The 26,379-nt window shown below is 44.3% G+C and overlaps 2 protein-coding genes across 3 annotated transcripts in view; one reads left to right on the forward strand and one right to left on the reverse strand.

Moving 5' to 3' along the window:
* Window positions 1–1,173: 1,173 nt before the first annotated feature.
* MYO9A (myosin IXA) overlaps window positions 1,174–26,379 on the reverse strand; it is a 181,598-nt gene continuing 156,392 nt past the window's right edge. Inside the window, exons 36-37 of one of the 2 annotated variants that reach the window (XM_081838614.1) lie at window positions 2,727–2,873; window positions 1,814–1,909 (exon numbers count right to left, since the gene is read on the reverse strand). In XM_081838614.1, coding sequence (XP_081694740.1) covers window positions 2,766–2,873 — 108 coding nt within the window. In that variant the 3' untranslated portion in view covers window positions 1,814–1,909; window positions 2,727–2,765. Of the gene's footprint in view, window positions 1,910–2,726; window positions 2,874–26,379 lie in introns of both variants that reach the window. The other variant, XM_081838606.1, reaches the window with a different exon arrangement.
* On the forward strand, window positions 5,052–10,051 carry NR2E3 (nuclear receptor subfamily 2 group E member 3). Its single transcript, XM_081840602.1, has 7 exons — window positions 5,052–5,225; window positions 5,614–5,717; window positions 6,443–6,721; window positions 7,398–7,579; window positions 8,850–9,090; window positions 9,524–9,629; window positions 9,906–10,051. Exons 1-7 carry the CDS (start codon window positions 5,110–5,112, stop codon window positions 10,036–10,038), a joined length of 1,161 nt encoding a protein of 386 aa, XP_081696728.1. The 5' UTR covers window positions 5,052–5,109; the 3' UTR covers window positions 10,039–10,051.

Raw genomic sequence — 26,379 nt, forward strand, 5'->3', positions numbered from 1 at the left:
TCGGTGTGGTACAGATGAAAGAGATGACATGTATGATGGAAGGCCAAGTGGTGGGATTATTCCGTGATACCTGGGGGAGCAGACACCCCCACCCCTGGAGAGGTTGTGTTGATCATAGTTCTCTTAGCTTGGAAATGTTATGGTGGCAGAATGGAGTTGATTGAGAAACTGTAGGTGGAATAACTTATTTGCACATGTGAGCCTATCAAACAACTGGAACAACTTGGGGGGGCAGTGTGCAATAGCTGAATGACTACATTTCATGGCACCATGCCAGACAACTGTTTTGCACTAGTGCAAATGTTCACAAGGGGGTAGCCATGTGAGACTGGGCATCTCCTGAAGAGAGCGATCACTGGGGGTTGGGGGAGGGAGGGAGGGAGAGAAAGAGAGAGAGAGAGAGATCAGGGCTGCAGACTAATTATGACCTTGTCACTAATGGCTGATGAAGCATCCATCACCATCTGGCCTCTGACTGGTCACAGGGATTGACTGACTCAGAGCAGCTATCTCAATCCTGGGGCTAATTGTTTTTGTTAAACTAGCAGACTCCCTACAGGCCTGCTCTGTTATCTTTTGCCCCCCTCCTTGCTTACACAGAGTAAATGGATTAGTTGGCAGATTGCAGAGAATAGATATTGAGGTCTGGCTGGTGGCAGCAGTGTAGGTGATAGCCCCTCACCCTTTTCTCTTGCCTTCCCTGCACTAGATTTTTCCTATAGCATCAGAGGCTAAAAACTAAACAAAGATGAGCACCAGAATATCGTCACCATGTAAGTCAAAGTGAAATATCAAAAACCTAAGTTCAGCAAGACTTGCAGGTTTCAGAGTGATTGAAGTTGGAATCCCACAACCATTTAAACTGGGAATAAGTCCTATGGAACTTAATTGTGCTTACTTCTGAGTAGACATGCACAGGATTGTACTGTTAAGCTCCACTGAACACATTGGGGATTAGTTCTGGGCAACTAAGCATAAGGCTTCACTGTTAATTCATCACGGTTAATATTAAATCAAATAGGGGTGGGGAAAGAAAAGATTTCAAGTGCTTGTCAATCAAGCCAGTTCTTTGGCATGTTTTGACCAGGACATAGAAAGGATTCATTAACAAGCAATTGAGTGGAAAATTGCATGCATGCTTCTCCTTAAATAAAGCAAAAGTAAAACAGGGGGTGGAAAATCTGTGGCCATCTATTATTGTTGAACTATAACTCAATAAGCTCCAGCAAGGATGGCCAATGGTCAAGGATGATGGGAATTGCAGGCCTTCAACATATGATGGGCCAAACGTATCCATTTCCTGGACTGAAGTGTGAACCACACCATGGTTGCAGTTGAGCTTCATTCCAAGAATTTCACAGGAGTTCCATAATTCAGTTTGAGGCCTCCTTCCCATGTGATCTCCTTGGTGTGACTCCTCATGCACCACCTTTTCTTCCATCAGTAACACAGGGTCTACTTGTGGATCCAGGGCATTCACCTGCCTGGGGGGAAAATGCCCCATAAAATATTCAGTTCTGATCAGCAGCTGCCTTTGTAGGTTGGCCGACCCTTTTCCTTTCCTAAAAGGTTTGCTATCGAGTCTCAGGGCGCGAGCAAAAGTTGATGATGTTGAGGAGTCAGGGCAGAGGTAGATCAAATGTCTGGAGAACACAGGCAGCCTTCATCTCTCTGGCCTCCAAGCTGATGGCTGAACAAATGAGCTGTAATCATCCCCCTGGGGAACGGCAGCACCGAGAGAGAGCAGGGCCTGGCAGCAGTTTTGTTAAAGCTGCGTTGGAGAGAAATGGTGCGGACAGATTCAATGTCACAGGTGGGTTTTGGTTACAGCATCCTGGCACCATCCCGGGCTCGCTGATGGGTCTTCAGCACCTTTCCTCGCCTCTTCTTGTGTGGCTGATGGTTCCACCTTTGGAGAGAGAGGCTAAAGATTAAGAGGATGACAAATAGGCATCTGCTTACACAGCGTTAAGGGCTAATCTGCCCTGCTATACTGCAAGAGCCTTGAAGAGAAGGGATTCTCACACAGGCGTAATACGCACACATGCACAACTACCCCAGAGACTCTCAAGGAGAGCAAGGCTCTCCATGGTTTGTCAAAGGACACCTGGTAGGCTTAGACTGGAGAGCTCTTCCCTTGGAAGATTCTTGGCTGGGTTGAAGAGTCCAGTCACTATTGGAGAGACGTGGCCAGCCCACAGACTGGATGCAGCTGCTTCTGGGCCAACACCTGAGAAGCAAGAGGCTGGATTAGATAACACAGCAAAGGACAAGTTGCAGAAAGCAGGGAGCTGAGGCATCCAGCCTCTCAACAGGATCAGCTACCAGCATGGCTGTCTCCCCTACAGACTCAACAATGAGCAAACGGATGGAGGGCAGCCAGGCAGGTAAGTAACATCACTGCCCTTTGGACCATGCTTCTTTCTTCCCCCTGTCCCTTCCATTCAGGTCTGAGGTTTCTTCTTCTTCCTTGGAACAGGCCTAGTTGCAATGGACTGGAAGGGCACCAACGGGTACTGCAACTGGGTACCAAAGGCACTTGAAGCTGTGGCAATGGATGTGGCTGATGATGCTAGTAAGCGTTAGGGCCAAAGAGAACCTCTCTCTTGTCATAATTCCATAGTTTTCACCTCTGAGCTCAGATGGTGAGCTCATCTCATCTGGCTTTCCTGGAGCAAAGTAATAGGAATATAGTTTATACCAAGGCAGACTATTGCTCCTTTTACCTTAGAATTGTCTACCCACTGGCAGCAGCTTGCCAAGATTTAGGACATGGGTATTTCCCATCTCTGCTTGAAGATGGCAGGGATGGAACAGGAGATCTTCTGGATACAAAGCATGCGATCTGTCACTGAGCAAGAGCCAGACCTCTTCTGAAGAATCAGAAAGTGAGGGAGGTCACTGGAGTCCCACAAATGAAACTATGAAAACTTCAGTACAGGTGATGCCTTTAATCCTCAAGGCCACCACATGTGGAGGAGTGGCCTTTGTTTATTTGCACGTAATGAATTCATTTAGAGCAGCAGTTTTCATCTGGGGACTCATTTCTTAATTATTATTTTTTTACCATAGATTTGTATGGTTGTGGTACAGCTGTTGTGACCCATCTTAAGTCAGGCCCCAACCCAATAAAGGGGCCCGACCCACTAGGTGCAGACCAATGATTAAGAGATGTGGACATTTCAAACTGCCAAATTTCTAGCACTCGGATAAAACTGAACAAATGAGTGATTAAACAAAACTCTCCCACCACCCCCTGAAAAGAAAAGGTGGACCAGAGTGGCTAAATACTTATCTCTTAAACTATCAGGTAAATTTAGGATCCTGAGAGCCAAAGCAGACTAGTGATCAGTGTGTTGGGCTGCGATATGGGAGACTTGGGTTCAAAGAGGCCTTCCATCTTAGGACCCAGTCACTATCTCTCAGCCTGGAGTACCTCACAGGGTTGCGGTGAGGAGAGCATGAGAGGAGAACAATGTATACCACGCTGAACTCTTTTACAGGTGAAATGGGATATATAAAAGAAGATTTTAAAAATAAATAAATCTGAAGATAAAAAAAAATGAAGTAGAGTTTTGTTACCTAGCTAGTTTATTATGGCTTGACCCATCAGATACACTGAGCAAACCTAGAAATTGGTGGGGAAGTATAAACTCAGTTTGTGGCGTGCTGTAGAATAAACAATATTAACAGTCTGATAACTAAAGATAATGATGTCAGGAAAGCAGCTGCCTGTTATTACTTTGCTCTCTGAGTTGTACTTTGATATAGTAAAATATCATATGTGATGGATGGGTCCTGTTGACCCGGGGGAGGGGAATCCTAATTGTATCTCTGGTATATTAGAAACTCAATTTTTAAAAAAGTTTTTTTTAATTTAAAAGATAAGCTGCCTATTGGTTACCTTCCAGGTGCAATGCTGCGTTTTGGTTTAGTTTTACTTTTTCTTGTTTAACTTGTAACTGTTTTACTTGTTGTAACCTCCCTTGGGACCTTGTGTTGAAGCGTGGAAAATAAAGTTTGTGTATGTGTGTGTATTTCACACCAGTGGACTGTTGTTGTACAAAATAAAGCATAAGCAGGTGGCTGGTAACTTCACCACACAATAGATTGTACAATCTGTTGCACAAGTTTCTTCTAGCACAACTGTTGTGTTGGATTCTTCTGTTGTGCGATATTAAAACTCACCTGTCCATCCCTGTGCTGGTGGACAGGGGACACAGGATACAGCCCACTGTGTGTGTGTGTGTGTGTGTGTGTGTGTGTGTGTGTGTGTGTACACACACACACACACACACACACACACACACACACGTTTTCTTCGTTATTCCAGTTCTGTCCCCAACAGATGGAAGTGAGTCTTTTACGGCTCTTTTACAGAGAGGGTGTTTCTGTGAAGTAAATATAGGGGACCTGCAATGGGGGAGCAAGCTACTTACCTGCCCCCCCACCTTTCCCCTGGATTTGTTGTCATTCAAAACATGTGGAGATCTTCTCTCTTTTTCATTCATTTTAAAATCATCTCTATCTTCCTTTCTTCTTTTATCTGCTTTGCTTTTGTTTATGATTTGTTTTGTTCTTTGGTGTCCTCTGCTCTGGGTTAAAGAGGGTATGCACACAAAGGTGATGTCTGGCTGGTGTAAGACCTTGAGTGAGAGGCAGGGCTGGAGAGATCTCCACCACTTTCGGTGAGAGACAAGGGTTAAGATTTACCTGAGAGAGCTTTGTATCCCCCCCTTTCTCTTTTCCTTTCCTTTTTTCCTCCCTCCCATTCTTTTTATTTAGTTTGTTTTTCATTGTATTTTATGGTGAAAAGTTTCAATAAAAATCTATGCAGAAAACTCAAAACATGTGTGGAGAAAATGCCCCTGTTTCATTGTGTGGTGCTCCATTAAGATGCCTAGATGCATGCTGCTGATAACACAAGGGTTGCAGGTTTGATCCCCGTATGGGAGAGCTGCATATTCCTACGTTGCAGGAGGGCTAGATCCTCAGGACCCCTTTCCAACTCTACAGTTCTGTAATTCCGTGATCTGTCCAGCCCCCTGATGCCTCTCTTGTTTGTTGCTAATAGGACTGAGCCTGACTCCCAGCAAAGCTGGCAGCCCCATGTTGCTGTGCAAGGTGTGTGGAGACACCAGCAGTGGAAAGCACTATGGCATCTATGCTTGCAATGGCTGCAGTGGGTTTTTCAAGCGTAGCGTCCGCAGGAAGCTCATCTACAGGTAAGGGTGACATCTGTCCCCAGTAGGGCTCAGAATATTTAGTGTGTCAATGCATTAATGTGTTAATTGCATCTATACCCCCATCTTTCCTTCTGCCTAATGGTAGGGCTGGTCCCTTTCAACTCCTCCCTCTCTCCCTCCCTTTTCCACTTTAAGACAGTTATGGGGGCTCCAGGTTTGGTCTGAATTAGGGATCTGGATTTTACCAGACCCACGCCAGCATTCAAGCCACTGCACCACAGTCATCACCAGCTCTCATCAGCCCCAGCAAGCATAGTCAATAGACAGGAACGATGGGAATTGTAGTTCAGTGACATCTGGAGAGCCACATGTTCCTCACCCCTGATCTGCCACCTGATCCAGTGCACTGCATCATTCCTTTTGACAGGTGCCAAGCTGGCACAGGTATGTGTCCGGTGGACAAAGCTCACAGGAACCAGTGCCAAGCCTGCCGGCTGAAGAAATGCCTGCAAGCTGGAATGAACAAGGATGGTGAGTAGAGACTGGGAGACCAGAAAAAGGCACTCACCTGTTGGGCTTCCAATGCATAATACATTATTTGTGGGGACGTGGATGGCGCTGTGGTCTAAACCACTGAGCCTCTTGGGCTTACTGATTGGAAGGTTGGTGGTTTGAATCCCCACGACGGGGTGGGCTCCTGTTGCTCTGTCCCAGCTCCTGCCAACCTAGCAGTTCGAAAGCATGCCGGTGCAAGCAGATAAATAGGTACTGCTGCAGCAGGAAGGTAAACGGTATTTATGTGCGCTTTGGTTTCCGTCACAGTGTTCTGTTGTGCCAGAAGCAGTTTAGTCCTGCTGGCCACATGACCCAGAAAGCTGTCTGTGGACAAATGCCAGCTCCTTTGCCTGAAAGCAAGATGAGCGTCGCAACCCCATAAGTTGACTGGACTTAACTATATGGCTGGTGGGCGCGCAGCTTCCCTCCCAAGCCTCTGCGGGGATCGCTCTCCTCCTGAGGAGGCTTGGGAGGGAAGCTGCATACCCGCCAGCCTTATGGTTGGTAGTGTGCAGCTGGCAGGCATGTAGGGAAAGGGGAGGCCACCGGCAAAGCTGTGCAGCTCCCCCACTTGCTGGGGCACCCCAGAGAGGCCAACGCCCTGGCGCGACGCACCACTAAGCCCTATGGGAAAGACGGTTCTGCTGCCAACCCTTTGATCTGTTTGCTTTGCTGCTGACCTCTTGCCTGTCCTGCCTCAGCTGTGCAGAACGAACGCCAGCCCCGCAGCACAGCCCAGGTGAGACTTGATGCCGTTGACTTGGATCCCGACAGGCAAGCTGAACACCTGACCACAACGCGGGATGTCCTGCTGCCACCACCACCACCACCCTGCCCCTCCCTGCCGAGCCATAGGGGCCCCACCACCTGCTCTGCAACGGGGGCTCCAAGGGGCCGACCCATAACTCCTCCCAGCAACCACCGCTTCATGGCCAGCCTGATGACAGCCGAGACTTGTGCCAAGTTGGAGCCAGAGGATGGTCAGTGGCTGGGCATGGGTGTAGAGGGGGGAGGCAGGCAGTATGCCAAGGAAGTGATAGGGAACCTCTGGGCATCCAGATGTTGTTGAACTACAACTCCCAGACTCCCCACTCATTGTCCAACAACAACTAGAGGTCTACAGGTTCCCCACTGCTGCTTCTGAACATGTGGCCTTGGTGACATCCTACTTCCAGCTTCCTTAAAACCACAGAAGACAGCTGGTGCAGATGCATTGATACACACCATGGCTGGTTTTGAGTGGCTGTACAGGATTCAACCAAGCCTGTGAGACCTTCCTCTGCTGCCCCCTAGTGAACATTGATAATACTGCCTCAATTGGGCTTCCAGCTCCTCCTAGTTTTGCCTTGTTGTCCACTGAAGCTTCTAGTCTCTGCAGTTACAGTGGCCAGGTGTCCATCTTAAAAGGAGGACTGCTTTATGCAGTCATTTATCTGGAGGGCTGTCAGAGGAGAGCTTGGTTAGAAGGGCTTTTAGACCAACTGAAGAACCATAATTGAAATTGTCCATCAACGCTGTGCATTTATGCCAAGTGATCTCGGGTGGCGATGTGTTAAGTGGCCGCCCTCTGCGAACATTTCCTTCAGAACAGATGTGTCTCTAAACTTGCAAATCTGCAGCTCTACAGTGTTGACAGGATGATTCTCCCTTCTGCAGCTGAGGAGAACATTGATGTCACCAGTAACGAGCCAGAGCACCCAGCAGGAGAGGCACACGTGTCCCCATATCCCCCCTCCAGCTCCGAGAGTGTCTATGAAACCTCCGCCCGGCTACTCTTTATGGCTGTAAAATGGGCGAAAAACTTGCCGGTCTTCTCAAACCTGCCCTTCCGAGACCAGGTGAGTTCCTGGGCCAAGTCCAGTTGTGGATTACTTGGGCTCAGGCTAAGGCAGGGGTGGGGACTGGCAACGTGTTGAAGAGGGGTCGTAATTCAGTGGATGAGCATTTGCCTTGCCTGCAGAAGGTCTTGATCGCTGGCATTTCTAGGTTGGTCTGAGAGAAAGAATCTCCTTTTTTCTCGTTTATTGAAGAACAGGATATTTTAATGCCATCATCATCACAGAGGTGTCTGTGGAGGGGATATATTGATTGAAAATGTCTAGTTAACCAGGTCAGTAGTTGGGCTCCTATTGAGGGTGTTTGGCGAGCCAACATGACAGTGATGTAGGACTGAGGATTGGAGTGACCATTCTGATTCTATGGCAGGGGACAAAACTTTATTGTAATTTTTGAATAAATGTGTTAGAGAGAGAGAGAGAGAGAGAGAGAGAGAGAGAGAGAGAGACTCTAGCCTGAAACCCCGGAGAGTGTCTGCCAGTCAGGGTAGACAAGACTGAGATGGATGACTTAATGATCTGACTCAGTATAAGACAACATTCTATGTTTCTGTTCTGGGCTCTTATTCTCTTCTACTTGAGCTTATTCACTGAACCAGGAAGCATCCATTTGTACCAAAATGCTAGCTCGATGTGTTAACTTCTACAGGTAAAAACAGCACATGCTCTAAATTAGGGTGGGGAACCTCTGAAGGCTCCCCCCTCCGTGGCCCACGAGGCCCTCTTGGCTAAGCCACAACAATTTGCCATGTACCTGACGTTATATATGACATCAGATATGGGGCAGTTGAACACACAGCTAGGCTAAAGGTGATTTGCAGGAGCGACCGCTGATCAATGGCATCTGCAGAGGCTTGCACATAGCACTCTGTAAGCACCAATGCTCAGCTGAGCCTAAATTTACATATATTGCTATACAGTGATATTGACAAATTTAGAACCAGATGTATCTTTATCTATAACTGAGGTGGTGAACTTGTGGACCTCTCTGTCTTATTGGACTCCAACCCCCATCAGCCTCAGCCAGAATGGCCAATTGGCAGGGATGAATGAGTTGGTAGCCACAGATTCCCCAGTCCAATTTATTAAAAATGGGGAAATAAGGCACAGGCATTTTGGCTAAGTTGTCACATTATGTAAGGGCTAAGGAAGGCAGACAACAAGGTAATTGGTTTTGTGAAAACTGGTGCTTGTTGGAAGTGTAAAATGCATTTCTGTGAACACAGAGCATCCATAATCTGTTATCTAATCTAGGGTGTCCTGTCCTTTGCAGGTGATCTTACTGGAGGAAGCCTGGAGTGAGCTGTTCTTGCTGTGTGCCATCCAGTGGTCTTTGCCACTGGAAAGCTGTCCCCTCCTCTCTGTGTCAGAGCTGACCCCCACCCTCAATGGAAAGGTCGTGTCTTCAGGAATGGACATTCGTGTCCTGCAGGAAATTATTGCACGTTTCAAAGCGCTTGGTGTGGATCCCACTGAATTTGCCTGTATGAAGGCAATTGTACTGTTCAAACCAGGTGAGTGGGCTGTCAGGAAGAACATGTAAATCATAGAGAAAATTGTGCATTTCCTCAAAATTACAGTCATAATTTAAAAGCGCACCCCAGTAATGTTTTCCATGCAAATTACATCACTGTTTTTGAATAATTTATCCTGGCTTTGCTCCTTTCCCCTCCTTGTGCTTAGCACTGGAGGACCACTCTTCTGACGTCTCAGCCGGCATTTCCCATATACTTTCAAAGAAGTATTTGCATTCATGAAAGCTAGAAGCTCAAGATGGTGAGCCAAATGAGTTACTGTCCATTTCCAATCCTCCTTCAAGGCTGCTGCATCCTCTGTCTTCAAAATATTCCATGAAACCCTAATCCTGTTTTAAGATCTCCAGTAGAACAGCGTCGGTGTACACATATTTTCCTTAAGCAGAAGTCTTCTGTTTCTTTTCTTTTGCAGAAACACCAGGTCTGAAGGATCCAGACCAGGTTGAGAATTTGCAGGATCAGTCTCAAGTGATGCTGGGACAACATAACCAATTACATTACCCCAGCCAGCCAGTCAGGTACCTACAGCTGAGTGCTCCTCCTTGCTGTTATCTTCTCAATTCCTCCTTCTGAATGCATTCATTCCAACCCAGCCCAGGCAACATGGTAGTGCTAACTAAAGCCAGTTTTTCTCCAACTTCGGTCTCCAGCTGTTGTTGGACTACAACTCCCATTATCCCTGACCACTAGAAATTGTTGGAAGAAGGTCGTCTCCATTTCTCCACTCTCAAATGTGGTGGAAAATTTTGGGATATAATTTTAACCTAATCTAAACTTTTGTCTCCTCCTCCCAGGTTTGGAAAGCTGCTTCTGCTTCTGCCTTCCTTGAAAGTTATTTCTTCAGACCGCATTGAGCTTCTTTTTTTTCGTAGGACCATCGGGAACACTCCCATGGAGAAGCTGCTCTGTGACATGTTCAAGAATTGACGCCTCCAAGATTCCAGAATGCCAGTATTTCTATTTTAAAAACCTTGAACCAAGCACAAGACACAAGCAAATGCTTCCTCGTGAATAGGCTTTGGCTTGTCATAGACTGGAAGGTGGCATTTGGCTGCAGACCAGGAAAGTCGCTAGGACCCAAACACTGAATTTTTACAAGGAGTGTTAATAGTTGCCTGAAGTCACACCCTCTTATTATGGGGCCCCTTCTTATTCTTTCCAAAGAGGCAGTAGGTTTGGGTGTATGTATGTATGTATGCATATGCATGGAGATGCACTTTGTACCTGCTCAGAGAACTCACCATTGTTTCCATGGCCAAGTTTTGGCCTTGAAAACAGGTTCTTGGACTCAAATTCAGCTCTAATTTTAACTATAAAACTCGCTCCTTAGTGCTGTAAAGTGCTTCTAGCCCACAAAGCTTAGAATGAACAAGTAGCACATTTTCTTTTAAAGACAATCAAGTGTACTTCTACAATTCATAGAAGAGGAAACACAGTGGAAGGGGGCGTTTTCCTCTACCTTACTAAAGGAGAGCACCATGGAAGAGTGTAAGAACACAATGATTGGAAAACGCAGCCTCTAAAAGGGGGATTCCTGATTATTTAAAAATTAAGATTTTTCTTGGCTAACATCCTGTATTGAAGTAAGTTTTGAGGACAATCAAAGCACACCACAACTTGTACATGAAACAAAGAGAAGGTTGGGGCACATGCCTGGCCCTAAGCCAACAGAAATACTTGACTCTGCCCTTTCATACTAAGTGGGAGATGTTAGCTCTAAACTTTTTATGTGACAAATGAGCCCAGTTTGAAGGCAGAATCCCTTTCTTAGGGGCTGCTGATTCAGGAATTGGGGAATTTGCTGGCTCTTGGGCTTGTATAAGTATTAATAAACTGGAAGCTTGTATACTTTTTGAATTATTTTTTTAAAATCTGTTTACTATTTGCAGTTCTGACCCATTCACCTCATGTGGAAAGTCATGTAGCTGAACAGATCCAGTTTCAGGCCTGGATTGGGGCTCATAATCTATAGTTCAGATGGGTTTGAGAGTGTTGCCTTTCTACTGCAATCCAATCCTAGACTTACTACAGCAGACACCCACTGTCTTTCTAGAGATTGCCAGACTGCAAACTGGAGAACATCATTTATATTGAAGAGCTGATGATCCAGTTCTGTGGAAGACCCCTGCTCCCTTTGGTTAGGCTTCAATTTCATGACAATCAATAAGGTTGTTGATGACAGATGACAACAAACTGAACTTGCCAGAATGTCAGGAACAAACTCTTTTTATAACCTATGACTAATGCCTGGAATAGAGGCATAAGGAGAGAAAGTGTGTAGCATTCTGCTAGGGACAGAGTAATGAAAACCTATAACCAGTTCTCCTGCTCCTGTTTTTCTAGAAGGGGAAATATAAGAAGTTTATATGGAAGGGCAGTCATACTCAGGTTAGCGGGATGAAAGCATCCAACATACTAAGAAAAGGGTTAATGTTCACAATGGCTATAGCATGCCAAGAAAGGATTCTGGGATGTCATATATCTTTTTCCAGAGGCAGTTTGTACAGTTATGAACAGTCTTATGTGTGACAGCAGCTGAGCAGTCCATCTGTTCAGCTGCTGTCTGCCTCAGAGTTAGTCAGTCTGAAGGAGTGTTTATTTTAGATACAAACCTATGTAAAATGTATTAGTAACCTAAGTATCACCTGTTACAGATAGGTAGCCGTGTTGGTCTGCCATAGTCAAAACAAAACAAATTCCTTCCAGTAGCACCTTAAAGACCAACTAAGTCAGTTCTTGGTATGAGCTTTCGTGTGCATGCACACTTCTTCAGATACCTGAAGTATCACCTGCCTGTCTTGTACATTTAATCTAACAAGTGCAAATACACTGAGTAAAAGTTATTTGTTATTTAAACTTTAAAAAGACAGTGTCTTGCATAATGTTAAACGACCCCGTCTCTTCTTTCACATAGCTCTGTAAATGGGAACTAGAATCTAATTCCCACAAGATTCTGCTACTGCAGGCATCAGACATTTGCTAGGGTGGCAAGTGTGATGGAAAAGTTTGCTGGGTCACCAAGTGTTTTTCTTTTTTTTCTTTTTTCCTGCCAGCCACCGGTTAACAAACGGCAGCGTCTGATTGGCCGGGGTCCAGGGGTGGCAGTTTAAAAGGAGAGGATTTGGAGAGACAGGTTGTGAGGTTCGGAGATAGGGAGTTGGTTCTGGGTAGAAACATCCACTCTGAGGAATATATCAAAAGCTACAGAAAGGAGTATCTGAGCTTAGTGTGAAGGACAGTGTGCGGCGTCCAGTGAGAGTAATAGGCCAGGAAATAACTGGGAGGCTGAGCCAGGAGAAGTAGAAGCTATAAGAGAGACAGCCTACTTAGGTCCCATTCCAGTCAGGAGGGGAGAGATTCTTCTAGAAAGAGAAGACTCCCAAATCAGTTAAGAGGGGTGTGAAAATCCCTTGGGTCTGTTACTTGGAGTACCTCAGGATTGTCAAAGGGGCGTGTAACTGACAGAAAATGCCACCTTATTTAAGAACCAAAGTATTAAGTGATAACAGCTATGCAACACCTGAGAAAGAACTGAAGTGAAATAACTGGAAATAAACTGAGCATTTACCATTTAGTCTAAAAACCTGTAATCTCTACCTGAAGCAAATTAATTGAACATAAGCAACTGAAGTTTAAAAGCAGCTGTGCTTGATTAAGAGACCATAACATCAGTTAGATTTAGTATAAATGTTATTAGGTGAACGGTTACCTGAATAACATTATAACCTGAAGTACCCTTTGTTTTACCCACTTTGTGTCAAAAACTTACTTTGTTTAATAAAACCTTTCTTGTTTGTTTGATCAATTCCTGCTTGAGACTCCAAATCATTAAGTTTTCCCTCACACAAGTCCCCCACTAGATAATCTGCGGTAAATTGAAGAAGTTTGTGTAATTGGTGTACTGTGAAATGACTGTTGCGCCGTCGCAGCAAGTATAAACTATCCTAGCCCCAGACACAAAGATTTAACAATACTTTTTTTTGCTGAACATCAGTATTAAGCAAAATCAAAACAAAATCAGAGACTACTTGAAGCTCTTTGATAGTATTATGGTCATTGAAGTTCAATGTAAATACGTTGGTTTTTTTAAACCCCCCCCCCCACAATGTGGGACTTAACTTTCCCCCCTTTAATGTGGGACATTTAAGCCAGGAAGGTAAATGGGGAGGGGATGCTAGAATTAGATTTGAGGGCTTGCCATTGTTAAACAATGGAAGGTAGTCCATTTTTTGCATCCTTATGAGGCAACTCCCACCAGTTCCTTGGATTTGGAGTTTGTCTTTGTAATAAAATAGCTGTAAATGTGGGGGGGGGGGGAAGCTCCAGTTCTTGACTTTAGCAGTAATGTATGTATCTTTTAAAGTGGACCTTTGGGGAGCCCCATTTTTTTAAAACAGACTGATTGTGACAGCAGCCCTCCTTACTGTTTCTCCAGCCATCTGCATTTTGCTTGAGTAATGTGATTCTGGGAATGACTTTTTCCCCCTGCCCATCAGTCTGTTTGTGGAGCTTTTTGCTCATGTAGCAGCACTGAGTGCCCAGGGCAAAGCCATAAAAACAAAGAATTCTACCTCCTAATATTTATGCTGCCTATCCTGTGCCCTGAAAACAGAACACCTGTTGTGGTTATGGCTACTGAACATTTGGCACAAATATCTGGCACTGCCCTACCGTACTTGGAATCAAACTGGCATTCATTATTCTGACCTTTTTTTCTTTTTTTCAGCCAAAAAGCTCTCTTTTTCCACAACAAGTATGCACCTGACAGTTGTCTGAGAAATGCTTGGGGAGAAATGAACATTTTTAAATATCTGACAACACAATGAAGTGAATAAGGAATAGCTTTGAACAAGAGCTTGGTCTCTTTTATGCTGCGGGTCCTTCTAAGAGGGCCCATGCTTATGAATCCCAGTCAAAAACCCAATCCCTGAATTTGGCTGTTTTGACAGCTGGGATCAATAATAGGTCCCTGAACTTGAAGCAGCAAGATGCCATGGATGAGATGTTAGAATTTAACCAGTTTCCCTGCTCTTGGGTTTTCTAGTAGGGCAAAGATAAGACGTTTATATGGAAGGGCAGTCACACTCAGATGAAAGCATCCAACATGCAAAGAAAAGGGTTAATGTTCACAAGGGCTATAGCATGCCATGATAGGATTCTGGGATGTCATATACTCTTTTCCAGAGGTAGTTGGTACAGTTATGTCAGTTGTGAACAGTCTTATGTGTGACAGCAGCTGAGCAGTCGGTCTGTTCAGCTGGTGTCTGCCTCAGAGTTAGTCTGTAGGAGTTTTTGTCTTAGATACAAATCTATGTAAGATGTCTTAGTAACCTGAGTAACACCTGCCTGTCTTGTACATTTAATCTAACAAGTGCAAGTACACTGAGTAAAAATTATTTGTTATTTAAACTTTAAAAAGAGAGTGTCTTGTGTAATTTTTATAGGAAGGGAAAGGGAACTAATTAAAAGGTTAAACAACCCAGTCTTTTCTTTCGCATAGCTCTGCAAATGTGAAGTAGAGTCTAATTCCCACAAGATTCTGCTACTGCAGGCATCAGGCATTTGCTAGGGTGGCAAGTGTGACGGAAAAGTTTGTTTCTTGGGCAAATTGGGTCACCAAGTGTTTTTCTTTCTTTTCTTTTTCCTGCCAGCAACCAGTTAACAAATGGCAGCGTCTGATTGGCCGGGGTCCAGGGGTGGCAGTTTAAAAGGAGAGGATTTGGAGAGACAGGTTGTGAGGTTGGGAGATAGGGAGTTGGTTCTGGGCAGAAACATCCACTCTGAGGAATATATCAAAAGCTACAGAAAGGAGTCTCTGAGCTTAGTGTGAAGCACGGTGTGTGGTGTCCTGTAGGAGTAATAGGCCAGAAATAACCGGGAGGCTGAGGCTGAGCCAGGAGAAGTAGAAACTGTAAGAGAGACAGTCTACTTAGGTCCCATTCCAGTCAAGGGGAGAGATTCTTCTAGAAAGAGAAGATTCCCAAACCAGTTAAGAAGGGTGTGAAAACCCCTTGGGTCTGTTACTTGGGAGTACCTCAGGAGTAGGATTGTCAAAGGGGCGTGTAACTGACAGAAAGTGCCACCTTGTTTAAGAACCAAAGTATTAAGCGACAACAGCTATGCAACACCTGAGAAAGAACTGAAGTGAAAACACTGGAAATAAACAGAGCATTTACCATTTAGTCTAAAAACCTGTAATCTCTGCCTGAAGCAAATTAACTGAACATAAGCAACTGAAGTTTAAAAGAAGCTGTGCTTCATTAAGAGTCCATAACATCAGTTAGATTTAGTATAATTTTTATTAGGTGAACAGTTACCTCAAATAAAATTATAACCTGAAGTACCCTTTGTTTTACCGACTTTGTGTCAAAAACTTCCTTTGTTTAATAAAACCTTTCTTATTTGTTTGATAAATCCTGCTTGAGACTCCAAATCATTAAGTTTTCCCTCACACAAGTCCCCCACTAGATAATCTGGGGTATATTGAAGAAGTTTGTGTAATTGGTGTACCGTGAGGTGGCTGCACTATATGTAAGTGAGGGATGGCCCAATGGTACCAGGGTGAGAAAGGGCCGTTGCGCCGTCACAGCAAGTATAACTATCCTAGCCCTAGACACAAAGCCAACTGACACAATCAGCAAAACCTACATGGCAGACTTCTTCTATGAAAGTACATCTAATGAGAACATCTAATGTGCCTAATGAAAAAATCAAATGTTTGAAAAGTTTTCTGTGTTTAAAAACCTAGCAACTTCCCTGCATGTAGAAAAGTAGCACATTAGGGGTGGGGATCCCTGGAGAGAGAGAGAGAGAGAGAGAGAGAGAGAGCTCTCCTGCCACCTAGTGATTAAAATGTGCCCTTGCAGTCTGAAGTGGCATAGTCCCAGAACCACATAATTTATATGGCCTTGTTAACACTTCCCTGCTTCTAACTTAGGTTTCATGCTCTCAATATTCCCCTCACTGTCTCCCAAAGACACAAAAGCCTTTGTCTAGATGGTTGATTTTGATCATCACCATGTATGGAAAACATCTGCCACAATCACTTTATTTTCAATTGTTTTCTTCTTTAATAAGCTAGAAGTTATTTGTACATAAAGTCATTTTTGTACAGCCATATAGTATCATATTTACAAAATATTACACAAATTGCACTTTGAATGTGACAGCCTTGTTCCAGGAAAGAGAAACAAAAATAATATTAATTTTAAAAACTAAAGAAACCTCCAGACATGAAATTACAATGTGCCAGCTGACTGCATAACTGCAAGCCAGCTGGTTTAGTGAGCAAAATAAAGCATTTTCCTTTATAGAATTCTTTAAACATGTAAGATTTATAGAGTATAACACAGAAAACTATATCCTTTTACAATACATAAGTCTTTTAAAATTTACACTCAGTATACTTATAAATTACTTTTAAAAAATCCATTAAAAATAACTATATGCAGGTCAACATCCTTTCTAGTAGTGAGTACAGTGGTGCCTCGCAAGACGAAATTAATCCGTTCCATGAGGCTCTTCGTATAGCGGTTTTTTCGTCTTGCGAAGCAAGCCCGTTGACAACGGATTAGCGCTATTAGCGGTTTAGTGGCTTTTAGCGGATCAGCTGATAAGCGGCTTAGCGGCTTAGGAAAAGGGGGGAAAAAGGGGGGGAAACCCGCAGGAACTTGCAAGACATTTCATCTTGCGAAGCAAGCCCATAGGGAAATATGCTTTGCGAAGCGCCTCCAAAACGGAAAACCCTTTCGTCTAGCAGGTTTTCCGTCTTGCGAGGCGTTCGTCTTGCGGGGCACCACTGTACATTCACTTAATACCATGAGTGGGGAGAAAAAATTCCAAGACCCTGTACAGTGGTACCTCGGGTTATTCAGGTTACAGACTCTGCTAACCCAGAAATAGTACCTCGGGTTAAGAACTTTGCTTCAGGATGAGAACAGAAATTGTGCTCCGGCAGCGCGGCAGCAGCAGGAGGCCCCATTAGCTAAAGTAGTGCTTCAGGTTAAGAAGGTACCACTGTATCAAAAACAAAACAAACAGTGCACCAACCAAAACTCTGGCTTGGACCCATCTGAATTATGTAATTGTATCTCCTCCTCCCCCAACAAGGCCTACATTAAGACATAAATTTCAGCAATTGACTGAAATACAGCTTAAAATCGAATTAAAATCAAAATAAGTTCAGGTAGTGACCCACAAATTATAGCTATAGGAGTTGGAAACCTTAAGTACTCACCAGGGTCAGCTATTTGTATGAGCCAGTGAAAAGAGTTAGAGAGGCCACTTTGTATGCAGGGTCTTGTAAAAGGAGAGGGGTCAGACTCAGCCCCGACCAAAGGCCTGGTGGAACAGCTCCGTTTTGCAGGCCCTGCGGAAAGATGTCAAGTCCCACAGGGCCCTGGTCTCTTGCAACAGAGCGTTCCAGCAGACTGGGGCCAGTGGATGTGAAGTGGTCTATAAAATCCGCATAGTAAGAATAAGAGACCAAGGAAAGGCCTCACCTAAATAGCTATTGTTCTTGTTATACTATGTTCACACCACTGTGTTAGCACCACCACCACAGTCCCAGTTAACAGCAAAGGAGAAACATAGAGCTAAAAGTGGAGCCGCAGTCAAAAAAATGGCTCTCAAAAGCAGTCCCCATCCAAGGCTGCTCCTGACTCTGCCCTTCTCTCTAAGCTTTACTGCTTGGTTTGCTGAAGTGCAGGACTCCCATTCCACAAGCCTCAGCTTTGCAGGTGAATGCATAACAGTAGGAATTCTCAGTGCAGAGATAAATAAACCATCAGTAGCCTGAGAAATTAAGTATTAATTGAAAAGTTTCCAAAAAATGAGGTATGGTAGGCCCCAAGGCCACAGAAGTCATGAGATTTGGCCGAATTCTTCAATAAACCTTTTCATGTCACATTGCATGTTACATTTTCTGTAACCATTGAAAAACAAAAACATTCTTAAAATGGAAAACCCTGACTCAAAGAAGATAAAACCTCAGTGATACCACAACAGTATAACAAAATCATCTCAAGCCAATTGTTCCGGCATTACTACTATCACTTCCAAGCTTGCTTTTTCTACATTCAAACATTTAATACACGAGGTCCAGGCAGCAAACCACATAGTCTCTAGTATGGGGGGGGGAACCCCACATTATCTATATTTTACTTGGATGGAATACCCTCATTTCTTGTTTGCTAAATTTTTGATAGCAGGCCCAGCAAATTTAGGCCCAAGCAAATTTAGGCCCAGATAAACAGCTAGATTAAGATGGCTGTACTATTTATTAGAAATAAAATCCTATTTATTTTTGAGTAATTAGTACCCTAACTGTGTGTGACCTATCATCTATAGTTTATCAGCAATTGTGCAAATCTGGTTTATTCACAACACAGCACATGCACAATCCGGGGGATGGGGGGGTTGCATCGGGCAGACCAGGGACAACATAAACAGAAACTGCTTCAAAGAAATACTTCCAAATGTATTTCCAGGCTTCACAGTGAAAAGAAAAAGACTGCTAGTTACATACAGAAAGAGTTAGCCACCCTGGTTCACAAAAACATATAACCTGAGAATATCTCAAAGGATGATCACAGTTTTGCCCATGCTACATCCGAATACATTACCCAAAGTCACATCAGCCTGAATATACTAAACATAGAAAGATGAAAAGGAACAGTTTAGAGGTAGACCAGCAACTAAATTTTTCCTTGCGTTCATATTCATTACTCATTTATCTAATGTGGTGGAAACCAGGAGTATAAAATTAGTGGGTGCCGTGGAACCAAATGGTTCATGCTAGGGCACTTAAGTTATAGTAAGGGCCTTAGAAAATCAATATTGTTATGGCAGTTGCAACACAGGTGCTACATTATCCATAAACTGTGAGGAAGATATGAACAGCTTTCTCCATGTGGTAAGCGGGGCTGACAAAGAACCTATGCTGCAGAGTTGAAGACGAGAGCCTAGCAGAAGACTCACTTTGCCATAGCAATCTGGATTTTCCATACGTAAAATTGAGGTCCTTCACTATCCAAGAATGCAAGTTATAGCAGGGAATATTGAAAAACCACTGCAAGCTGAAGATGAAAGAAACCTTACCTTTTGGGGGTACTTGGTTGTGGTCCTCAGGTAGCACTTTCTGTGGCAAGCATGCTTGCACACTGAAATCAGGAACACAACAATTAATACACTCGAATGCTGCTGTATCGTGGCTGACAGGAACGTATTTAAAAAGGGGGAATTGGTTAAGCACCCCATCACACCTGCTTATTCTAGCAACATCTGGAGAGTCACAGGTTCCCTACTCCTGGAACAGACCTTCCTAAATACTTGGTGCAGAATAGTGCATTTAAACTAAACAATAAAAGAAGGAAGTTTTCAACTTACAACATCTGCTTCCTTCTTCCTTCTCTTTTTTCTTTCTGTTTTGGTTACCTGAAGCAGAAGGAGCTAAATCAGAAATTAACAGGTTCAGAATCTGTTCTCCCAGTCACCCCTCTGGTTCATTCTGCCTCCTCATGTATCTTTCAATCCTTCACAAGCACTTTTCAAGGGCCCAGTTAAAGTCAGATGGACATTTGGTATCTCCTATAATGCTTCTCCCCTGCCCAGTACATTCCTCTGTCATTTCACTTCAAGCCTTCAGCACTCTAGCATTCCTAAGACACTGCTCACTTAGCTTTGGGGTGGTTGGAGGGGTCTAGAATCATGCTGCCATGGTGATACCAGTGCCTTTAAAAATATACCCAACAAAGGGATTAATAAATTAAAGAAGAATCCTGCCCTACTTTAGTACTAAACAGCTGCCCTCTGCATGTTTTTCCATGCTTCCAGCTCTGTCCAAGAGACTTGGTTCTATTCTAGAACAGCAGCCATTTAAAAGATGTGAGCACATAGGTAAACAATTATGAGATTGTATTCAACTAAGCAGGGTTGGCCCCAATACATTTTGGCACCTGAGGCAGACCCCCAAATGATGTCTCCCTCCCTGCCAGGGAAGGAGGAGTGAGGGAAGATCCACATCAGGAATAAAGGGGCAAGAAAGATCTATATCGGGATCTGTTGCCCCGGTGAATCCTGACACCTGAGGCAGTCACCTCACCTTGCTTCATGGGTGGGCCGGCCCTGAATAAATATATGCAAAGAGTAAGGTTGCCTTAACTTCCGTCATAGAGCTTCAATATGCTGATTACAACCTAGTGTGTGCATGCTTCGAGGATGACCTCCAAACCATCCTAAATATCTTCACAGAAGCTTACAAAAAGCTTGGCCTAGCACTCAACATCCAAGAAACCAAAGTGCTGCACCAACAAGTAAAAAATAACCCCTTTGCAGCACCACAAATCCAACTCAATGGTGTAAAATGTTGATCACTTCTCCTACCTGGGCAGTTATCTTTCCACAAGGGATGCCGAAATCCAGCACCGTCTGAGCTCCGTGAGTGCGGCTTTCTCCTGAATGAAGTGCAGAGTGTTTGAGGACTGGGACATTCGCAGGGAAATCAAAATGCTTGTTTACAAAGCTACTGTACTACCAACCTTACAGTATGCTTGTGAAACATGGACCACTTATAAATGCCATCTCCAACTCCTCGAAAGATTCCATCGACGGTGTCTCCGAAAAATTTGACACATCACTTGGGAAAACAGGCGAACTAATACCAGTATACTGGAAGAAGCAAATATCACCAGTGTTGAAGCAATTATTCTTCAACATCAACTTCATTGGACTGGTCATGTTGTGCGGATGCCTGATTATCGTCTTCCAAAGCAACTACTCTATTCCAAACTTATAAAAATGGAAAGCGTAATGCTGGTGGTCAACAAAAGAGGTTTAAAGACTGTCTCAAGACAAATCTTAAAAAATGTAGTATAAACACCAACAATTGGGAAACACTTGCCTGCGAGCACTCCAATTGGAAACCAGCCTTTACCAAAGGTGTCATGGGCTTTGAAGACACTTGAACTCAGGACGCAAGGGAGAAACATGCTAAGTGGAAGGCACGCTTGGCAAACCCTCTCTGTGATCAACTCCTGCCTGGAAACCAATGTCCCCACTCTGGAAGGATGTGTGGATCCAGAATTGGCCTCCACAGTCACTCACTGTTAAAACCGTGTTCATGGAAGACAATCTTACTCGGCTACAGGTGATTGCCAAAGAAGAAGAAGCATCTGCTGCTCCTGTGAATCCTGCCACCAGAGATGGTTGCTTCACCTTACCCCATGGTTAGGCTGGCCCTGCAGCTAAGTCCTATTCAAAGTAGACTGACTGAAATGAATGGACCTAAGTTAGTTACTGATGCTTCATGATCTTAATTTTGTGTTGATTACTGCAAGCTAACCTTTTCAAATTGCATTTGTTATTTAACATACTAGTTAGGGAGACTATGAGACATATTACAAACTGCAAGGAAAGTGGTTAGTGCCAGGACCTCAGCAACAAATGCCCTTTCTACAAAACAAAGCTTTAAGAGGCAGTAAGGTCACAAGAGGGAGGCTCTTAAGGTACAGATAAAGAATGTGATCCTTATTCCAGTGCGATGTAAGAGTAATAATTTGGTAGGATGTGCCAGATCAGTTTACCTTTAAGGCAGTACAATTCGAAGGCATATACTCTGTCATGTATTCATCCAAAAACACCTTGAATGTATTGACCCACACCCGGACAGGCGATTCACGCCAGTCTCTGTTCCAGCCTCATTGTTTTTTCCAGAATTTGTTCAAAGAGGGCATGTAGGTCTTTGTACCGAATGCAGTTTCCATCACCCATCTATAAGTAACAAAGAAGTGAAAGTGGATTTAGTTCGATCTGCAACATTTCAAATTTATTTATTTTTATATTGCAATACAAAGCAAGTATCAGTTTAAATCTAAGCTCAACAACAGTAGAGCAACAGTACAAATGCAAATTATAAGTAATAAACTTAATTAGTTACACATAGGTAGCCGTGTTGGTCTGCCATAGTCAAAACAAAATAAAAAAATTCCTTCCAGTAGCACCTTAAAGACCAACTAAGTTAGTTCTTGGTATGAGCTTTCATGTGCATGCACACTTCTTCAGATACATCTGAATCTGAAGAAGTGTGCATGCACACGAAAGCTCATACCAAGAACTAACTTAGTTGGTCTTTAAGGTGCTACTGGAAGAAACTTAATTAGCTTTGTTTGTTCTTAATATTGTTATCACATAGATGAACAGAACATTGCAGCCACTTTGCTCCTCCCTCTAGTCTTGCTGCTGCCACACTGCTGTGAACTAAGACATGATTTGGCTAAGTCCAAAACTGGATAATTTGGTAGGATGTGCCAGACCAGTTTACCTTTAAGGCAGTACAATTCAAAGGCATATATTCTGTCATATATTCATCCAAAAACACCTTGAAGGTATTGACCCAGACCTGGATAGGTGATTCTCGCCAGTCTCTATGTTCAAGCCTCATTGTTTTCTCTAGAATCTGTTCAAACAGGGCATATAGGTCGTTGTACTGGAACAGGGGTGTTGCAAGGGGGGTGCGGTCCATCCCAGGTGTCATGCCTGGGGGGGTGACAAAATCCCCTCGGGCAGATCGGCGTGGCAGCCCGGTGGGCGGTTTTTCACATTTGGTACGATTGCCGTCATTAAAATCCGCCCACTGATTGCACAAATACGCCTGGCGATCAGCTTGGCACCCCCTGGCAGGTGGCATTCGCACCCCCCAGCGGGTGGTTTTATGTGGTCAGCGATTGGATTTTCATGATTGGCAGGTGGCGCTGGCACCCCCAGTGGGCAGTGTTTGCCCCCCTGGCTGGTCAGCCAGAGGGGACGAGCACTGCCCGTCGGGCGTGCCAGCGCCGCCCACCGATCGCAAAAAACTGACCGCCGATTGCGCAAATACACCGGGCGGCCGGGCATATTTGGTAATCAGTGGTTGGATTTTCACGATGGCGATCATGCCAAACGCGCAAATCCGCCCACTGGGGGTGCGAGCACTGCTACGCCGCAGGGGGCGAGTCGCAGGGCCCCCCTCTGGCATGCACGGCTAGTGCCCCTCTCAGATAAGTCTCTCCTCCTATCTGGTGAGGCGTGCGTGGGTCACCCGGAGAAGGCAGTGAGTGGGGCTGAGCTGAGGAGCGAAAGGGGAAGCGGAGAGCTGCGAGGGAGGAAAAAAGAGATTTAATTCAGAACTGTGGCGAGGGTCTTCTTCAAGCCTCTCTTCCCCTTTCTTCACTTAGAGAAATATAGTGTCTAAGTGCGCTGAAGCACTTGCATAGTATTAAGCACAGAACAGCATTTATACACAGTGTATATAATCTGTACAGTTAATATGTATTAATTAAACTACTGCCTTGTCTTATATACAGCAACTAAAGGAGACTGTGCAACTTGCCACAAGAAAGTTTTCGCCATTAACTTCTATTAATTTTATTCCCACTTCTCCCATTGGTGAGAAATCTGTGCATGGTTCCCATTCTTCCAAAGGTGCTGGAGGCTATAAGAATAGATTTGGCAGTCTATTCTTTTGCTTTAGCTGAGAGCAGCTTCAGACATTGCAAGTAAGAGTGTTAATGGCTTGCAATCTTTCCTTCTTTACTTGTGTGGAATGTCTGAAATAGTCACTCATACAGTTTCTCCTCAGAGGAGAGATGAACGGAATGGCTTTTTGAAATTTGTCCACACATACAGGAAATAAAATGCAGATATGGAGAAGAAAATTAGAAGCAATTAACTCAGGATCTCTCCCTTTCTTCCATCTGCAGCTGCAGTCTTCTGTGCAGCTGCCAGTTTTCCAATCTCTCCTTGGGACATTGTTTTGTGAAGTATTGTTTGGCCTTCATTTGAAGAGAAGTACCGTAATAGCTGCAAAAATTTCAAGTGCAATAAATACTTCAGAACCAGCAGGGTCACTGGATATTGCAAGGATATACAATCATCTTACAATGGTGGACTCAGAGGTGGAGGAAGGGGTGTGTGGTGGGTGTGGATCGCCCTGGGTGTCACCACTGGGGGGGTGACAAAATGCTGGGTGGCACTCATCATGGGGCCTGCAGCGCACCCGAGCCACACGTCTTTCCTGGGAGAGACGCGGTGGCTTGGGTGTGCATAGGCCCCGCACTACCCAAGCGGTCTGCCCGCTGCCTCAACCCCAGCTGTAGGGCGTGAGTGGGAGGAGGCAGGCAGACTCCGGAGGCCCCATGGTGCGCCCCGCCCCTGTGGGCAGCTCGGCCCACCCCTAGGCGCAATGCCCCAGGCTCCTGAGTGGCTTCCTCCGCCACTGGATGGACTTAATACAGTGGATGCTTGGGTTGCGAACATGATCCATGCAGGATGCACATTGGCAACCCACAGCAGCACATCTGCGCATGCGTGGGTTGCGATTCGGTGCTTCTGCGCATGCAGAAAGCGCAATTTAGTGTTTCTATGCATGCGTGACTGCCAAAACCCAGAAGTAACCCATTCCAGTACTTCCGGGTTTCGGCGGTCCGTAACCTGACAAAATGCAACCTGAAGCATATGTAACCTGAGGTATGACTGTAGTGGACTCAGGCCAGGTGAGACCTGCAGGCAGAAGTTCACTGCGCATAGCTCTTGAATAGATACATGTATGAATCAGCAACAAGACATAGCTAGCCTGTCTGTCCTCCCAGAGTTGCTATATGCACTGCCTTGTCCCATGAACTTAACTTGGTTTAATAAGATGATACAGGAACAAGACTTGTACTTGTGCCTGAGAAAAGACCTGCTGGAGCAGACCAAAGATCTATCTGGCCCAACATCCTGTTTGCCACTGTGGCCAACGAGATGCCTCTGGGAAGACCAGAAGTAGGATGCGAGAGCAAAAGCCCTCTCATGTTGTTGTTCCCCGTGGCCCTCATGATGAGTAGTCACTGCAAATCTTATCTTCCATTAATTTGTCTGATTCCCTTTTAAAGTCAGCTAAGCTGGTGGCCGTCACCACGTCATGTGCTGGCAAAATCAATAGATTTTTGTGCGAAGTAGTATTTTTTCCTGTATCTCCCAGATTTCTCACTGGATGACCCTGGCTTCTAGTATTACAAGGGGAAAATACATCACTATCTTCTTCCTCCACACATAATTTTGCATACCACTATCATACTTTTCTCACTCACATTTTAAAAAGAAAGTAAAGATCCCAAATATGATAACCTCTCCATATAGAGAAATTGCCCACAATCCTTTGAGTTTTTCTACACCTTTTCCACTTCTAAAATATCATCTTTGAACTGTGGTAACCAGAACTGTACACAGTAGTCCAAGTGTGATCACTTGTGAAAAGCCAAAAAGTCTTCAATCAACTAGTTTCCCACTGCATTTGAAACAAGGAACTATAGTTACCCAGTTCAGAAAAGCCAGCATCTTGAACTACTTATTGAAGTCACTTTTTGACTGAAGTATAACACCAGGAATCATCCTATTGGTGCTTAAACTTTCAAACAAGAGAGCAGTTGTGTTGCCTAGCAACCACTCATAATTCTTTGATTCTTCAGTCTAGAGCTCTGATAGGATGTGTGGTTGTGAATGAGTTTTTCTCTTGTATAGTTGCTCTGGACCAGGCCTGAACTCTCTTTCTCCAAATATTATATAATGTATATATAATATTATACACTGCTTTTGTCCCGTTTACCTACAGTAAAATAGTAGAGTAAGCCTGTAATTTACTAGTTGTTGTTGTTTTTAAAAATAAATAAATTAAAAGGGGAGTGGAAAGGAGGTGGGTGTCTGGGAAAAAATATTTGCACAATTCAACCCCCCACTGAACCCAATATGCTTTGACTATGCATTATTTTGGCTTTGGGTGCGATTTTCGGAATGTAACCCCCTGCAAGTTGTGCACTTACTGTACCAGTTTCTTTTCTCTCTTGATTCCATCTGCTTTATTTCAGTCAGTCTGCTAACAGTTTTAGGATCCTGGCTTGTTCCAAACCTAGCAACCATAGTTTCCCAAGGGATCTGGTCTGTCAAGTCACAAGAGTCATGACATTGCCCTCATGCATAGCTGTCAACTTACAGATTTGAAAATAAGGGACCAGCAGCCTTGAAAATAAGAGACCAGCAACCAAAATAAGGGACCTGCAGCCTCACCTGTTCCAGGCACTCTAGTCTTCCTGTCCTCCTGCAGTCTGGTCAAACTAATGCTGGTAGCTTCGAGAACACTGTCCAACTAACTTTGTAACCAGAGGTTCAACTGAACAGAATCTGAATCACATGCACCACAAGACCTATGCAGCCTCAACTTAAGATGGCTCCCCGGCCTGGCTTTGCACTGCAAAG

This window comes from Podarcis erhardii, assembly GCF_964252035.2.
Source record: "Podarcis erhardii genome assembly, chromosome: 14".
Taxonomy (NCBI): domain Eukaryota; kingdom Metazoa; phylum Chordata; class Lepidosauria; order Squamata; family Lacertidae; genus Podarcis; species Podarcis erhardii.